At 41.0% G+C, this 19010-nt stretch overlaps 1 protein-coding gene across 3 annotated transcripts in view; it reads right to left on the bottom strand.

Moving 5' to 3' along the window:
- The window catches only part of gdpd5b (glycerophosphodiester phosphodiesterase domain containing 5b), an 81283-nt gene that overhangs the window by 4283 nt on the left and 57990 nt on the right, over positions 1-19010 (bottom strand). For 2 of the 3 annotated variants that reach the window (XR_011980607.1, XM_072691566.1), the window contains exons 5-16: positions 18914-18973; positions 18549-18647; positions 17877-17970; positions 16527-16672; positions 10693-10775; positions 7957-8107; positions 6655-6876; positions 6265-6422; positions 5042-5189; positions 4615-4697; positions 3206-3220; positions 806-918 (exon numbers count right to left, since the gene is read on the bottom strand). Coding sequence is in view for 2 of the 3 variants with exons in the window: in XM_072691566.1 (XP_072547667.1) it covers positions 806-918; positions 3206-3220; positions 4615-4697; positions 5042-5189; positions 6265-6422; positions 6655-6876; positions 7957-8107; positions 10693-10775; positions 16527-16672; positions 17877-17970; positions 18549-18647; positions 18914-18973 (1372 nt within the window). In the remaining variant the exon portion in view is untranslated. The remainder of the gene's footprint in view (positions 1-805; positions 919-3205; positions 3221-4614; positions 4698-5041; positions 5190-6264; positions 6423-6654; positions 6877-7956; positions 8108-10692; positions 10776-16526; positions 16673-17876; positions 17971-18548; positions 18648-18913; positions 18974-19010) is intronic. The other variant, XM_072691567.1, reaches the window with a different exon arrangement.

Here is a 19010-nt window from a genome sequence, read left to right on the forward strand (position 1 = left end):
GCCTCTGGAGTGGCTACAAAGGCTAAAAAGGCAACAGAATGGCCGACCAGGCCAAGTGGTGCTGCAGCTTTCTGTGGAAGACTGAGCACAAAAGATTCTGAAGTAGCTGAAAAGAATAAAAGCTAACGCCAGGTCGACTTGCGCAGGAACCTGCTAAGGGTTATCCATGCCGGAGGATTGCACTGCGGCACACTGAACCCTCTACAGCATCTGGCTAAGAGCTAACCCAGTCGACCTGGAACTGACTGACTCAGGAACAATACAAAAAATATGTTCGATTGAAGCTATCTCAGCCAACATGGGCTAGGTGGGTTTCTTGGGGGGGGGGGGGGGGTGTTGTGCATACGTTTTTACTGGGATCCAGTTGGGCTTCCCAAATGGACCCCATCATTACATCCCACCTTGATCTCACACAGGTCCCATCTAGGCCCCATATCCAGTGTACAACCCAGATGGGGCCCATGTTTAACCCCTCTATGCTGGGTTAAGCTAGACTATGCTATGTGGTTGTGGGCCTCTCTCTGACATAAATAACAGGGTGGTAAATAAACCGCATCTGAGCAACTTAAATGCGCAATACTTCATTTCTCTCACACAGGTTCAAACATAACAGCAATAGAGGTCTTATTTATTGCTATTTTACTTAATGCTTTGGTGGAAGGCCGATGGAGCATAGAAATAAGGTGGATGGGTGAAAACAGCCCGGCCTTATCATTAGGCTTTGCTGGGGTTTGTTGGTGGTTGCTGAGTTGACATGCTCTGAATACTTATAAAAGTACTAAACGCATCACTGGCAAACTCTTACCAGAGAAGATGAGCTTCTCCTTCATGATGTTGACGTCTCGGCTGGACCTCCTGACAGCAGCGCTTAGCATGATCTGCTCTGGGTTGTAGCTATGCATACCACTCATCCTCCACCTACAGTGACACACACACACACACACACACAATCAGTCAGTGGACCTTTTTAAACACAGTTTTCCTGCTTTAGTCACTAAACATAGAATGATAAATGCTATATAAATCTCATCGTCACACAAATATATACACACTATATGCTATACGGACAAAAATATTGGGACACCTGCTTAATCGCAGTTTCTTCTGAAATCAAGGATATTAAAACATTGAACTATTAACTGTCTCTACTGTCCAGGAAAGCCATTCTACTAGATTTTGGAGCATTGTTGTGGGGATTTGATTGCATTCAACACCAAGAGTGTTAGTGAAGTCAGGATGTTGGGTGATCACCACCCCCTCCCCTCATCATAATGGTACTGGATGATGGAGCACCATCATTCCAGAGAGCACAATCTTCCACTGCTCCACAGTTCAGTGCTGGGGGTGTGTTATAACACACGCCTGGCAATAGGTTCATGCTCATCTGCTCCAGAGAGTCCTGTTCTAATGCCAGTGCTACTCTACAGGGACTAGACAAGCTGTGTGTGTTAATTTGCACATCTGCACCAGCAATAGGTGCATTGTCTAGCTGAATGCATTCATTAGAAGGGGTGTCCACAAACATACATTTGGACATATAGTGTACACTGCATGAGAAAAAAAGAATCTGATTATACTTACACACATCTTTGTGCTTGTTTCTGGGGTCGACTAAAACTCACAGTACTGTACAGTAGAGAGCATTTCTAGACAATGCTTTTCCACCACTGCACATTCTAGACTATTACAAATCACGGCCCAGTAGTTTCACACCAATTTCACACCAATACAGCACATGCAGATGATTCCTGGCAGTTGTTATTCTTGCCAGGAAAGCTCTCAATGTAAGTGAAATGTTCTGCTGATATGAACAAATGCAGTAAATCACTGCTAGCACATTTGTCCTTCAGTAGAGAGTCAGGGCGGAGGGCAGGCATGGCTGTGACTTACTGCTATAAATAACTGCCTTGTAGTGCAGGTTCCTCAGCTTAATCCACAGCCACTATTCAAATCAGACATGCCATCTCTCTACTGTGAGAAATTTACATCTCAGCTGAGGCAAGAGCTACAGCCGGAGATAATAAAAAAAAAAAAAAAAAGAAAGAAGAAAAAAAAAAGCTCTCTATGCCAGCAGAAAGCTGTGAATAATCACGCCAGTCATCATGTTGAAGGCCGTAAAGGCTCAACACCACCTTCTAGAGGACGTAACGACAACTGGCTTAAAGCAAGTAGGGCCCTTCCGTGGATTGGCAACATTTTGCTCACAGGATAAACTACACAAAGGTTTAGTGATTAGTTGATAGGGCAGGTGTGATGTTAAAAGGCTGAGTATATATATAATTAAGTACAAGGTTACTGGGTTATTACCAATTACTGATAGTGAAAGAGAGAGAATGACTGTGTTACTAGAGGGTTACATTGGAAGTTTCGTAGCTAAATGGTGAGAAAATACAGTGAAAAGGTCACACAGAGACATTGATGGACTTAGACAGGCACAGAGATAAACCAAGAGACAGACATACACGGACAGACAGATAGAATGGATAGACAGGGTTGAAAGACAGACAGATAAAATGGCCAGATAGACAAGTGTCCAGTCAATTTAGACAGTATTTAGACAGCGACACGGGTTGAACACTTCATCAATGCTACCAACACCTCCTTGAGTGTTCTTGGCTTGACTAGATGTGGTGAAGATGTTTATTTATTTATTTATTTATTTATTTTTCTTTTATTTTCTAGTTTCAGTGGGCAGTATTTCACTAGTTTTTGGTGTTGCGGAGCTCACCAGTATAGTCCTCCTTTTTAAAAAATGTACCACAGTGTTGATTTGGCCAGTCTGACAGTTTCTGCTCCCTTGTTTTGTTTATTTAGCCTAGTAAGAGTTCCCATGAATGGCTAGCAAATGCAAAATCAACACTTGGAATCAACCACAGACCTTTTAATTTCCTAAATTTGCCAGCAAACACCCATGCAACAGACCAGACCCGGCCATGAAACTGCTAATCACCTGTCCAATTACTTTAGCCTGTAACAATAGAGGGCCTATTCCTGTTCAAATCCACAGAGGTGGCGTAAAGAGGCCAAATGACAAAGATTTAGTCACTGTCCAAATACATATGGACCTGGTTATACGTACAGACAGGCCAACCGAGAGATACAATGGACAGACCGTACAGACAGATAAGTGTAAAATGAAGAACAGGAGAATGTTAAAGATGAGCACTAGCACAGTATCGTGGGTCAGTGGAAGTGACCCAGTTACCTGATCATGTGATAGCTGAGAGATGCCAGAATGCAGCAGAGAAGAGGGGCATGCAGATCAGGCAGAGGGAGGAAGAAAAGTACAAAGGGTGGAAAAGACAGCAGAGTAAAAGAGGGAGAGAATCGAAAGGTCAGTTCAGAAGCAGAAGCTGGTATCACTGTGGCAAGCGCAGCAAACCTGGCACTAACCAGAAGAACCTCACAAACTCTACAAAGCCTGGAAATGTGAACCATCCTCTTCCTTTCCTTTCCACTCCACCTCCATTAGTCAGCTGTTCCTTCTCAGTGTCCCTCCTGCTCATGTATTCTTTATCTCCTCTTAGATAAGGTCCTAACAACTGTAAAAGCTTTAAGCAGTGTAGTACACAATGAGTTAATACACACTATTCTGAAGCACATAGTGTAAATAATCAATCAGCGCTGCTACTGTAGATTCCCTCCCCCTCCAATCCATTCCCCAGGCCTGTTCTGGGAATCCTATAATAAAAGGAGAGTCATCATGATTTACCCTGCAGTAAGGTAATCGTCTCTGGAGGCAGACCAAACAACATCTCCAGTTTATTGCAGGCTAGACTTCATGTGGCGTGAACGGAATGCCCCAATCAAAGGCCAAGAGGGTTTAATTCATATAATTGCACCTCAGAAACTAATATGCTGAGATTATTAGCAAAAGTCAATCACTTACATGCTTGCTTTTTCTGTAGGTTTGTAGATTGCAGTATAACGGCACCTACTGTTTTGAACTCTGCACTTGTATATAGGCACCTGTGATAATTAACAAGCTCCTTATTTCCTAAGAACAACACTATTTTAGGATAAACACTGACATCACTCCTACAGAAAGTGGTGGTGGTGGTTCTCCATCACTGTGTTCATCATTAGAACATCTCCAAAGTTCTCCTCATGGAGTCTAGTATTATTTAGAGTTCTCCTCATATAAACACCTGGTTTGATGGTAAATCAGGGTTAATGATGGTAAATCAGGTGAGCTGCTGCTGCTGCTGCTGCTGCTGCTGCTGATGATGATGATGGAGTTGAACGCATCCTCCACGCTGTGCTGGCTGGACTGGGGGGCGTCCAGGAGAAACCTTGAATAACCAAGCTCTGTTCTTCAGACTAGCTCACCGACAAGATCTCAGTACTTTCTTCAGAATGAGAAGCTCTTGCTCATTTTTACTGGATTTATGTTCACCTGCATCTGTTCTGATGGGATCTGGAGTTTCTACAGTGAAAACGTACAGTTGTATTGCTGAGAATTATTGAATAATTAAAGTAAATAATGTGTCTAAGTGCAGTACTGTATATACGCACAGTTCTGTCTCCCCAGCCAGTATAACCTGCATCTCTTTCCTATGGAGCCATTCTTTTGTGTTTACTGTAAAGTCTTAAGATAGAAACACTCAAGCTTACTTCTGGAATATGAAAATTCCCAGCACTAAAGCGAAGGATAGGAGATCAGTGGCCACCCAAATCAGGCAGTACTCATCTGGACTCTGAAACAGACATGGAAAGTGTTATAAAAGACTAGACACTAGGTGGTGCTCTAACACAGAGATTCAAGAAGTCCTAGCATGCAGATCATCTCATTAATGTTGATAGTAACAGGCCTGTACGTCTTACTGGAAATATGTATAAACTAACCTCAGAGAGCTAAAGTTAAGCCATTGAGAGAGCACTAGACTAGACTTGAAGGACAAAATGTGGGGTTTAAACCGCAGCTACCAAGTTTATACTTAATTGGGAACATAGGAAATAATCCCAAAAAGTGTAATTGGTCATTGTGGCCAGTCTGAGGCCGGTCTGCTGAGTGTGGCAGCAGAATAGATGATTCTCTCACCATTAGCCAGAGAGGTGACAGCACTTTCTTGAGGATCTGTGGAGCCTCCGAGGAGACAGACTGCACCCCACTGCACCACAGCAGAGAGTACAGCCACGGCTCATTTACGGTGTACAGAGTCATGCTCACGTTACCGGCTGCATACGTCCTGTAAAACATACACACATACACACACCTTGTTACTCAGATAGCCCTAAGAGAGGGACATTACAGCCACCTCTGCATTTATTAACGGAACCCATGCAGCCTGTAAGTAAGGTTGGTGGTTACTAGTGAGCTACCACACCATGTGGGTGACTGGGATTCGATTCCCGGTCTGGGTGACTATGCTGCGCTACACCAATAAGAGTCCTTGGGCAAGACTCCTAACCTTTCATTGGCTCACCTCTGTACTACAAGTACCCTTGTATGTCGTTCTGGATAAGAGCGTCAGCTAAATGTCTTCAATGTAAATGTAAATGTCATAATTCACCTCAGTTACTCGATTAAGTGTTAACATCTTGATGAAACGGCCGGGATTGGTTCGGTTAGCCCTCATGACGATACTGTACTGTTCTTATGGTCTGATAATGGACTCGCTTACAGAAAAATGTATATGGTTGCTGGTACACAAAAACCTTGTAGCTCCAAAATGGCAACTTTGGAGGAGAGGGAAAAAACTTCACTTTCAATGAAAGTCAATGTAAAAATGTTTATTTCAAGTCATTTTGGAGCATTTCTATCGATCCATTCATCATGAAACTGTGTAAAGGACAAAAAGCAGGACAAATTGGCAAGCATAAGAATCTGAGAAACTTCGAAAAGGGACAGAACATCTCCAATACATCAGGCAGGTCTTGAGGGGTGTTCCCGGTGTGCAGTGGTTAGTACCTACCAAAAGAGCTCAGAGAAAGAACAACCAGTGGAGTGTGATGTGGTCTGTGGAGGCCCCACCTTACAAGTTGCAGGACTTAAAGGATCTGTTGTTAATGTCTAGGTGCCAGATACCTCAGGATACAGTTAGCGGTCTTGTGGAGAGCATCCCTTAAATGGTCAGATCTGTTGTGGGGCCTACTCAACATTAGGCAGGTGGTACTAATGTTATGGCTGATCGATGCAGTGTCCTTCAGAAGGATTTTATTAATCAACCCATGTTCTGTGCCCCTGTACACTATGCTAACTATGAAAATAGGGCAAGACCTGGATTTCATTTGTGTCCAGTGGAAGCTATGCCTGTGACTCACCGTACATCTTGAACAGTGGCCTGGTTGTAGCGCAGCAGAAGCCTGCTGATGCCTTTCTGATGGAGAGTCTCCAGCGTCTGCTTCTTTGTGGAGATTTGCTGGAAGCCTGGTGCCTCTTGCCTGACCTGATCCCTGTCCCAGTCTTCACTCCACACCACCTGCACATGTGACACATTAGTAAGCTTATACCACTAGGGGGCACTGTTGCACAAAGCAGAGCTTTGACAGACCTGAAAAGGGCTCTGAAAGGCCACATAATTCTGCTGGTGTTTTAGAATGGTTCTCCAATGACAGTAAAGATGTTCAGGATGGTTTCAGGAATAAATCTTGGTGGTACAGAAGTAAAGAACTTCCTGACAATATACTGTGCTTACTCGTCCTCTCACTCACCAGGTGTTGAGCAATGCCGGAGTTCAGCACAGTAGCCAGTGTGTGGTTGACCCAGTTCAGGTGGTGAGGGTGGCCAGGTGGAGGCCTGCGCAGGGTGAACAGGGCTGAAAGGTTGGAGCGAGCAGCAAGCTGGAGCATCTGCTCCAAACTGCACACGGTCTGATTCTCCACCATCCAGCGCTCCCGCTCGGACATGTACGACACTGTCCAGTACGGGTCATCCTGCATTCAGCAAGAAGCAAAGTCAGTCAAATCCAGCACAGTCAACAAGGTTAAAGAACAGTGGAACATAAATGGTCATTTTTCAGGAGATCCTGGTCATAAAAACACGTCTTTGACCTAAAAACACACACACACACAAAAACAACCAAAACAAAAATAAATAAATAGAAAATGTATATAATAATAATAATAATAATAATAATATTAATAATAATAATGTTTTTGTTTTTCATATATAGTAAATATATGGAATAAAATCCTTTTTACATTGACCTCCACTGAATGTTAAGAAGGTTTTATCCTTCTCCTGTAAAGTTGTTATTTTGGAGATATTTCTTGTGTGTAACAGTGACAATATATGGAAAGCGTGTGATAACAGCAGGAGAAGCTTATGTAATGCTGTTGACATTGAGTTAAACCATATCATTCAAAGACTGACATTTTTTTTTATTATTATTATTTAATTATTATTTTTTAATGTGATGCCATAAAACTAATCAATAATCAGTAATAGTTTGTTTTCTGTAGTTTTGAAGTTTATAATTAAATAAAAAATGATGAATTAATTAATTAAGTACATTCATAAAATAAATAAATAAGTTTATTAAAAATATATATAATATTATATAATTTGAGAGAGAGAGAGAGAGAGAGAGAAAAAAGAGCAGAAAATAACTGAAATAAATGAGGATATAAGGAACCATTTATTATTTATTAAATATGAAAAGAATGGATGATAGAACATACTTATGCTTCATCTTTCTGATATGTTTCCATATTATCCATATAATACATGTGGAAGCGCTAAGTAAACACAATAGAATCACCTTCTACAATTATCTGCACACAAATGGGATTAGCTTTATAGAAAACACTCATTCCATACTTCTGAACATCTGGATCACATCATTGCATTACATTAATACCTCAACAAAACGAATTTTGTTGGCTCCACTGACTTGATTTACATGGCACTACAGCATATGTTGTTAATATTCAGGTCAGGGAATTAATAATGCTGAAATGGTTTAAAACACACACCCTTAAACTTGACCTAACCAACAATGTTTCATAACACACCTTCAGAAACCAGAGGCCAGCACTGAGCGAGCGCAGATCAGTCCAGTTGAAAAATGAGGCGTCATCATACTGTCTCTCTGGAAAGACTCTTCTCACGTCAGTGGTCCTCCGCAGGGTGCGGTCCCTCATCAGGAAGGGCACTCCATCTAGGCTAGAGCCAGAGACCAATTACACAGACCTGCATGGGATTACATCCCTCAACCTCCACATACGAAAAACTGCACTGTTGATGCAAAGGTCAGCCCTAGACCGCAGTGGGTACTGCACTGAGGTGAGGGAGCTAGTTTGATTCTCAGTGATCATCACTAAGAGTGGTAGTAATAATATTAGCCTACAGCATATACTACAGCTGCTCCAAAAACCTTGTATCTCCATTTTTGCTGTTTTTTACTTTTTGACACAATTTAAATCTGGCTGTTATTTTTTATGTTGTAGTGTAATTTCATGAGGAATGGACCAATAGAAACGCTCCAAAATAAGTTGGAATACAATCTTTTTGCATTGACCTTCATTGAATGTTAAGAAGGTTTTATCCTTCTCCTGTAAAGTTGTTATTTTGGAGATATTGCTTGTGTGTAACAGTGATGATATATGGAAAGTGGGAGTGTAAGAACAGTAAAAGTGTGATAACAGCAGCAGCAGATTATGTAATACTGTTGACATTGAGCTGTGCAGTGTAATTCAGCACACTCCAGCTAGCTGTTCCTACTGTAGGTAGCCTCACTGTGGAGTCTTATTACAGTGGGGAAAAATGATCTCATACGGTTCTCTTTAACACAGCATAGCTGTATGCAGGTAGGACCTATTCTAACATAACGCTACTGTACTGCATTAGATTAATTCATATTTTATATCAAGCACAAGACCATGCCATCTAATACGTTCAGAAGAGAGAGCTCACTGAATAAAATCTACAATAACCCCTGCAGTTTGTCTGCTCGTATATTAAGAGGCTTACAGCCTGTCTTCTGGATCTATACTTGCTAGACAAAAGGCCTGTGTCAAAAAGGGTCCTGTTTGTCATCACACTTAATTATTCAGCCTGGAGGAGGGCACAGAGCAGGCAGGCCAACCTGTCACCAACACTCTCATTTCCCCCGCTCATTCATCATGGCTTAGGGTGTGTCTGCACATACGAATATGCAGCATGTGCATGACTGGGTGTGGATCAGCATGATATATTAATTATTAATCTTTGCTGTAATATTGACCTTTGAAATGCAGATATCGTAGAAGCTGCAATATGCAGATGAGCTCTTTAACCAACCACAATGCTTTAATGAGAGCTCCATTTGAGTGACCGTCAGCATGTTCTGTGCAAAATATTGCAGGCAGTCCTTAACCAAGGGATGTTATTGCTTGATCAGTGCATTTCGGATGGCATGTCGCAAGTCACAATCATTTATGAATATAAGAAGACACAGGTTACTATACAGACAGACAGATATGTTCATAGTAACACAGACATAGATAAGTATGTACAAATTTGGTTTAGGAAATATATAGAGTGTAGGAAAGGTTTTTTTAAAGAACCACTTTTGGAATGAATAGCCTTTAAAATAAAGAATATAACAAACCTTTATATTGATTTATGTTATCATTTAAAAGGCCTATATATATATATATATATATATATATATATATATATATATATATATATATATATATATATATATATATATATAGGTATACACACATACATAGGCACACCATATACATAAAAATATGGCAACTATATAACAGATAGAGGTTACAAAACATATAAATAGACAAAGACAGAATAATTGGAAAACAAAGACACACACACACACACACACACACACACACACACACACAAAGACTTATATAAAAACAGACAGACTGATAGCTATGGGAGAACAGAGACAGACATATCTTGATAGATAGATAGATAGATAGATAGATAGATAGATAGACAGATGGATGGACAGATGGATGGACGGATAAACAGATAGATAGACGGACAGACGGATAGATAGATGGACAGACGGATGGACAGACGGACGGATAGATAGATAGATAGATAGATAGATAGATAGATAGATAGATGGATGGACAGACGGATGGACAGACGGATGGACAGACGGATGGACAGACGGATGGACAGACGGATGGACAGACGGATGGATGGATGGATGGATAGATCGATCGATAATACATAGATTGATACAAAGATCAATAGCTCTACATATAGATAAGTAGATAGATATGTACAAATATGTATAAAGAATATTTACAGCACAGAAAAGGTTCTTTGAACAATGTCATAAAAGAACCACTGTTGGGCCCATTGAAAAAACACATTTATAACCATTTATAACTGAAGAAGAAGCCAGTGTGTTGAGAGTGTAGTCTTTATCCACAGCTCTTGTGCATAAACCCAACACATAAACCAAGACCCTACACACTCTCTCTCTCTCGAGAGGACACTCCTTCACTCACTGCAGCTTCCTAAGGTTCAGCTCCTTTCTTCTCATCTCTGATACATCATTTAGGCATCCATCTAAAGGCACCTCCCAGTGACTGGCAATGAGCTCACACACACACACACACACACACACACACACACACACACCCACACACACACATATACTTAGACACACACCCACACACACATACGCCCACTCACCCCACCCTGGTGAGTCTGCATGTTGTATTGATCTGCACTGTCCTCGGAGAGGGGAAAGTGAAGAAATGAATGAACAAAGGAATAAATACCTGATGGCCACTTCAGCCTGCAGTCCACTCACATTCATCTGCAGTGCCCTCCGGAAAGAGAGGAGTGTGTTCTCTGGAGCCAACTGAAGATAGGAAGCAGAGGAAGAAAAAAAAAGGACACAGGAGTTTTAACCTTCAGTCTTTCAATCAAATGGAGGAACATCATACACAACAGGGTGCAGGCCTTAGAAACAAAGCAGAGAGGAAAAGGAGGGGAAAACAGTACACATCTGTGGACAATATTAGACAATATTGAAGAAACTGAAATTAAAATCAACTACATGGACAAAAGTATTGGGACACCTGCTCGTTCGTCGTTTCTTCTGAAATCAAGGATATATAAGAGTTTATCCTGCTTTTGTTGGACTGACTTTCCAGGGAAGAAGTATTTCTACTAGACTTTGCTGTGAGGATTTGTGATTTGAGGTCAGGATGCTGTTTGATCACCACTTCACCTCATCCCCAAAGTACTGGATGGAGCTTCTTTCATCTTTCCAGAGAACACAGTTCTACTGCTCCACAGCTCAATGCAACACAACAGAGGAAGGCAACCACATTCACCATTTGTTTTGGACATTTTATGGACAAAAGTATTGGGACACCTCCACATTATTCCTATATATGACATTCCATTCTAAATCCATTCATAGCATTCATATGGACCTGGTCCTCCTTTGCGGCTCTAACAGCAGCCGGTCTGGAGCTTTTCTGCACTATGCTCTGAGCTCAGCACTCGGCCCTGACCCTGCTCTGTAACTTTACGTGGTCTGAGCTTCTCTCTGTAGCTCCTTATTGAACGCTTCCACTGTTCAATAATAATTATAATAATAACACTCACAGCTGATGGTGGAAGATCTAAAAGGAAAGTTTCACCAACTGTCTCCTCCAGAACCACGCTGGAGATTAGTGAACTCTTCAGAAGCACCCATACTTTCACTAACGTGTGTAAAGGCAGACTGCATGACAGGCTGAATGGAACAGAATAAAAGACAGAGGAGTGTCCCAATACTTTTGTCCATGTAGTGTGTGTGTATAAAAATGTATACTAATAATACTAATACTGCTAATAATAAATTAGTTAGTTTTAAAGCCCCTAAATTCCACATGGGTGCTTTCTTAGTGACATTATCACTGTATGCAATGGAGGGGACTACGGAAGCATGAGAGAAATCTATAGAGGGGAGAAGGGGTGGGATTACAGTTCTGTTCAGCCTGTAAGGAATTTACCACCCCCCAGAGATTAGCAGTGTCTGAACCTCTTTCAATTATTCGGCTTTAAATCAATAACTCAGAGCAAAGAGTTCTTTCAAAGCCAGACGCCAGAGCTACACAGCTACTTGTGCAAAGCAGCCCAATCTTATGCAATGCTATGCAAGCTACAACAACAAGACCCCTCAAGGCGAGCAGTGGTGATAGGATAGAAACTATTGACAGAGTGGCAAACAATAGGGCTGCCTGTGACCTTTTGCCACAGCAGGTAAGAAAAATGATAATAAAGTGTGGCATAAGAGCATGAGGCCCATCCTCAGCTATACATGGATGTGAAGCGCTATACATACACTATATGGACAAAAGTATTGGGACACAGCTCTTAATTATTAAATTCAGGTGTTCCATTCAGTCCCGTTGTCACAGGTATATAAAACAGGATTGTCTAGACTGTGTAGAGAAATATGGAATAGGACTTTCTGCAGCAGATACACATGATCCTCTTGGCACCAGACAGGGGCTAGAGGGGTATATAAAGTGCCCCAGCGTTTAGCTGTGGAGCAGTGGAGCGGTGTTCTCTGGAATGATGGTTGGTGCTCCATTCAGTACTGTTGCAATGAGTTGGGGTGGTAATCAATCAATATCCTGACCTCCGAACGCTCTCGTTACTGAATGCAATCAAATCGGCACAGCAGTGCTCCTCCAAGATCTAAGAGAAAGCCTTCCTCCCTGGACATTAAAGGCAGTTACTCCAACAAAAGCAGGATAGACTCTTTTATACTCTTTTCATTTCTGAAGAAACAATGAACGAGCAGGTGTCCCAATACTTTTGTCTATATTGGGTAAATGAGGCCAATTCTTATCAACTTTTTAAGATTCTTTGAAAGGTGTTTTTTTATTTTCTTAAAGAAGTAAATCTGGACACTGACATAAGCTATAAAAGCTTAGTGGACATAAACCAAGCATAAAAAACCTGCTGCACCACAGTCCACTCTGTACACACGGCCTGTGCATTTCGGGAAGACCCATATCTGTAGTCTATTACAGGCACTTCCTGGCATGATGATCAATAAAACAGAATCAAGTCCTGACCTGCACCTGAATCTCAGGCTTGCTTGACTTACTGTTTCCAGCTGCAGACAGCTAACAGACACCTACTCTCTACTCTCTGTCTCTGCAGACTATGGTGTCATTCACAGCTATAGGAAGCCAGCGTTATTAATATGTATGAAGGGGAAGGAGCTGTAGAATGGAGAGAGCAGACAGTGTCTTGTGCATCAGCAGCACGTCATATCATCCTGCCTCTCTTGTCCATCTTCCTTTATTACAGTGTCTCTTGTTCCTAGTCCCTGGGATCACTTAAGACTTACTACTTAATGTAGCATCAATAAACTAAACGTCTCACCAGATATATATTTAGAAACGTGAACCTGTCCTATTTAACCCCCATTTATTTATTTATTTATTTATTTAATATTGTACACTCAAAGAACCCTTAATTTAAATAAAATGTGTGTGGCCATTGTGGACATAGTATAATCTCTCTCTTTTTACCTTCTCAGAGTAAATGGCCATCCAGCCCAACCTGCTGGAAGATTGCCCGCTGAGGTCCACCTACCAGCTACCAGCTGCCACCTACCAGTCCGACCAGCAGGCTCCACACCCACCACCACCCATACCAGAGCAGCAGCACACCCACCTACCACTGCTACCTGTTTAATGACCATGTTCAAACCTAAATAGACTCGTAACTATCTGCCACTATTAATATCACCACTATTAACTATCTACACCATGATTATTATATTATGATTATGATCAGAGCAGTTCAACAGTATAGATGGTTTGGTAACTTTTATCAATAATCTATAAATAGTTCTGATCAGAGGAGGATGGGTCAGGTCCCCCTTGTGAGTCTTGGTTCCTCCCAAGGTTTCTTCCTCCAGCTCTGAGGGAGGTTCTCCTTGCCACTGTCACCGTTGGCTGCTCACTGGGGGTCTTTGATGCTTCATGCTTCATGTACGTTATTTTACTAATTACTGATTATGTAAAGCTGCTTTGTGACGACAACAGTTTTAAGAAGTGCTATACAAATACATCTGACTTGACTAAAATAGATGAATATGTGGAAATTGAACTTTTGAGTGTTACTGTGTGTATCACTCTAGAAAAGAATCTCCATGCTTCCTTTATTGTTGGATGGTTTCTGGGTGAGTGTGCTCACACATTCAAACAGGCAGGGGCTTATCACTGATTTGTTCCAGAAAGCAAGAGTTTAACTGGAAATCAAGAAGTAATGTCAGCATCACACAGTGGAACAACAACAAACTTTATCTCAATAGAAAAACTCATTGACTCAATCAGAATAAAAATATGACAGTAAAATGTTTTACAATCATTAAGCACAAGATGAATCCTTTAGGGTTCATACACACTCCGCATACACACTCACAGCTGTAGATCTGAGTAAGATTAATAAATAAGTTCTGTTTGGGCTTGTGTGATTTTTACCCCTGAACTAACCCCCACCCCCGCTTATGACCTGATCTATATGTACATTACCCTTGTGTGGTTGGAGACATACTGAGATGCTTTAGGAAACAAAGAGTGAGTGAAGCACACTCTTACGGATATGCACAGTAAACTTCCTCCATCACTGTGTACAGTATACACACTCTTTACATATTCAACTAAACACAAGCTCTTTTTAAGGGGCTTTAAAAAGGGGATAAACATGGTGTCGAGCTTTAGTCCCCATCTTACTTCTGATCTTTCCTTTAGATGCTGAATGTTTACATTCATTTACATTCATGGCATTTAGCTGACGCTCTTATCCAGAGCGACTTACAAGGTTACTCGTATTACAGAGGTGAGCCAACCCTCCGTATCTAATGGCAATGGTCAAAAGCCGATCCGCACCAAGTACGGCTCGGCTCGACCCACCATCCCTCAAAATCCGCGGAAGACAAGCATCCAGGCTTTTTTCTGTCCTGGCACCAAAGTGGTGGAACGAGCTGCCCCTGGGTGTCAGAACGGCCGAGTCGCTCGCTGTCTTCAAACGCAGACTGAAGACCCACCTCTTCAGAGAGTACTTGGACGAATAGTCCTATGGTCGCCTTATTGTATTGTGTTTAGCAATGTCTAAGCTTGGAGGTATCTTTTGTATTATTAGTCTATTCTAACTAGCTGAGGTTTTCTTGGGTAAATAGCAAAGCACTTTGTAAGTCGCTCTGGATAAGAGCGTCTGCTAAATGCCGTAAATGTAAATGTAAATGTAAATGTAGTGTTAGGAGTCTTGCCCAAGTCTTTCCCAAGTTATTTAGTTATTTAGTTACACATTTCTTTTCATATTTGATGAGGCTTATTTAGATAAAAATAGAGATAAGGCAAATTAGAGAAAAAAATAAGAGTCCTTGGACAAGACTCCAAGACTCCAAAGACTCTTATTGGTGTAGCACAGCATAGTCCCCCAGACTGGGAATCGAACCCCAGTCTCCCACATGATGTGGTAGCTCAGGGGCAGGTAGTGGTGTTATCTGTTGCACCACACCAACAACATGAGGAATGAGGACATGTTGAGTTATTTAGTTACACATTTCTTTTCATATTTAATGAGACTTATTTAGATGAAAATTGAGCTAAAACAAATTAGAGAAAAAAATCTGAACAAAAGGAAAAACAGAAATTTGATGATTCTGACAGGTTACTGTTACTGTTTAACCACCAAACTTCAAATTTAGACTGATCAGACCAGTCAGGACCGACCTAATGGCAGAAGTAGACCCTCATGTCATTTTTGAGTCTCTTTATTTAGCGAATTACTGCAACTATTAATCATCTACTATTTTATATTTTTATGTAGTGTTGATTTAATTTAGATATTAACGGATATCTTAATTAAATATCACAGCAAATAGCCGTGTGGCATTTCAGTCAAACAGCCAATTACAATTATTAAACCATTTTAACTGAATTGAACTTTACACAACAGATGCCGTCACAAAGCAGCTGTGCAACACACCAGGTCCCAGCCTCTTTAGAGCGTGCCAAAGGTGACAGTAACATGGAAGAACTTTTCAGAGGAACCAAGATTCCACTGGATAGCACCACTGTAAACACAGTGACTGTTGCTTTTTACCCATATATTTGCATAGTATGGCTTCCTGTTCCTGAAAAGTAGTGGCCAGACCCTTCTTCATGTTTAATGTGATTGGCTGTTTGTCATAAAGGTCATGTTTTTATGTGCATGCATACAGACTCTTAGCTTGAGTATCTAAACCTGGACAGCATGTGTTAAATAAACGTTCTTCATGAGTGAGTCAAGTGTTTTTACCATAGTACAGTTACAGAAACTATAAAAGCATGCAGAACATGTGGTCCACAAAATAGCAAGCAGAAACTACAGCTTTAACACTGCTAAAAGTATAAGCTTCTTGAGAAGCCACTTCAGGATCTTCAATTTGAAACTGTGGAGGAACCTCTTAAGGTGCTTTGAGGAACCTTCAAGGAACCCTTTTCCTGTAAAAGAGGTTCCTTTACTGTTTCAAATCAAAGAATCTCCAAACGTTCTTCAATGATACTTTTAACAGTGTACTACTAATAGCTTGTCCTCCAGATGGACTTACCATGGGAGCTCCTCGTTGACCAATGACAACAGGACGTGCTTTGAGCCTGTCACGCTCCATGATGCAGGGTGAAGAGATGGACAGTGGGGTCAGGTAGAGGCTCAGCAGCACAGCCAGGTAGATCAGTAGCACTATTATCTGGAACCCTGGAGAGCAGGTAGGTCAGCACACTCTTACACAATGCACTTAAATGATAAATAAATAATTAAATCCAGCAAAAAACAAAAAAAGTCCAGCAAAACCAACAGCATTTGAAATGTGGCAGTTAACTCCTGAGACTAACTTGAAAAAATGTACCACAAAGAGAAAATTACAATATTATTTATCATTTATTAACTTCCCGTTGTTCCTCAAACTTGAAATATTGAATGAAACAACGATCCGCCTCTGATTAATCTACACTGTTATATTAAATATGAAATAAGCTCCAATTCATTCCCTTGGAAGACGGGAGGGTTAATGTGGACCTCTGACATTAAAAGTCCTGGAGTTCTGAAGTTCTGAGAGGTAGGGTTTCAGTTGCTTTCAATGAGAAACTGTGACAGTCTGTCCTACACAAAAGCCTGATGACGCCTCTGAACTCTAGAATATGCAGTATGTCAAGGCTTGGTTAAAAGTTTACAAGGACTCCTCTGGGAACCAGTGGCGTTCAGAGAACACTCCAGAAGAACATGTCACATTAACCAGCTCACTCATTTAGCAGTGGAGGCCAACACAATGTCCCTCAGTGTGATGGAAGGACATAGGAATGTATCGGTTTGGAATAGGATTGCTCGTCTGTAACGTCTTATAAATAATTAACACATTGTCGATAGGGGGGTGATTAATGAAAGACACTGGTGTTGACTAACTAAGCAGAATCAGGTCATTACAGAACATTTCGAGAATTTCGGATTTACTTATTTAAGCATTTCTAACAAAGTTTATTGTAATTTTACACAATATGAAGAAGTACATTTCTAAAATTTGTAAGTTTGGTACAATAAAAACAATGGGAGTAGATTATTTTGTTGTTTGGTTTCTAAAAAAAAAAACACTTTACAGGAGAAAATCATAACTTTCAAGGCAATGTAAAGAGATGTTCATTCAAAGTCTTTTTTAAGAATTTCTATTGATCCATTCATCAATGTAAAGGCAAATTGTCATATTGGAATTCTCAAAAAAAGTCTAAAAGGCAAAGATTTGCAAAAAAGATCTTTAAACGTCTACCTTCCTCGTGGTTTTGTAAAATTGTAAGCAATTTTCCAGAAAATTATCTTTACTTTAACTCAATCAATTATGACTACATGGCAATTTGCACAACACTGGTGAGAGACCAGAGTTTTCTTGGAGAGAAACAAACAGACGTACTGGTCTTTTCAGCTCGAGCCACCTGTCCAGCCACCAGCCAGGCCAGAGCAGTCACTGCAGCCAGAGCGCCTATATGCAGGAACGGACCTGTGGCCTGAAGGACGCAGATACGCGCACACACACACACACACACACACACACACACACACACACACACACACACACACACACACACACACACACACACACACACGATAAATGTGAATCTGGTAGCCAAGTGAATGAAGGAACCACAAAAGCCTAGAAATGGAGTCTGGCTGAATCCGATTCACGGCATTATAATGTGTTAGGAAAACCCCTGCGGTGAATTAAATTGAACAGCATTAGAAGTTGGTTTTCTATGTGCAAGAAATGTCCTGAGCTTAGTTCTGTGGTCCCTTTGCTATACAACGCTCCAGGTTCTTCACCCTCACGCATCTCTATTACAAACATGTTTTTTCATGAAATCCAAATGTGGTACCCTTTAAAGCACCTTTACTTTTAAAAAGTGAAGGATTTACCTTTGAGTTTACCTTAGGAGTTTAACTAAACTTAAAACTGAGAATTCCACACAATATTTCAACAACATGCAGAAACATAATCAGTCCAAAACTTCAGATCTTGGTCACAATTATTTACCTTTTTTTATTATAACCTAATGCTAAACTAAGGAGCTTAACATGGAGCACATACCTGAAGAGAGATGGAGACGACATTCCATTCTACCCCCCACATCTGACTGACTGATATCACTCCGATGACTGTGGTCAGCAGAGCTGCGGTCACTCCAATCTAAAGCATCAAAGAGATGGAATGGAATCAATATCAATAGGAATCAATATCAGGAATCAATATCAATACAAAACAAAAAAAATTGCATCTTCCTGTAATTTGACAGGACATGTCAATTCACTGAGCCCCTGGGGAGGGGGAAACCTTGAAAAAACAGAAAAACGACCTTGTGTGTGCTAGTGTGTGAAGGCTGACAGGTCTTGGTCTGCCTGCATGCTCTGACAGGGCTATGTTTGGGTGAACACAGTAAAGAAGCTGACAGGTACCTTATGGAGCCAGTGCAAGTTCAGCTGCTGCCCAAGCGCTATGTGACATAGTGCTAAAATCTGCAACACACATGAAGACCACAAGGTGAACCATACA

Source organism: Salminus brasiliensis, chromosome 11 (genome assembly GCF_030463535.1).
Source record: "Salminus brasiliensis chromosome 11, fSalBra1.hap2, whole genome shotgun sequence".
In the NCBI taxonomy this organism is placed as follows: Eukaryota; Metazoa; Chordata; class Actinopteri; order Characiformes; family Bryconidae; genus Salminus; species Salminus brasiliensis.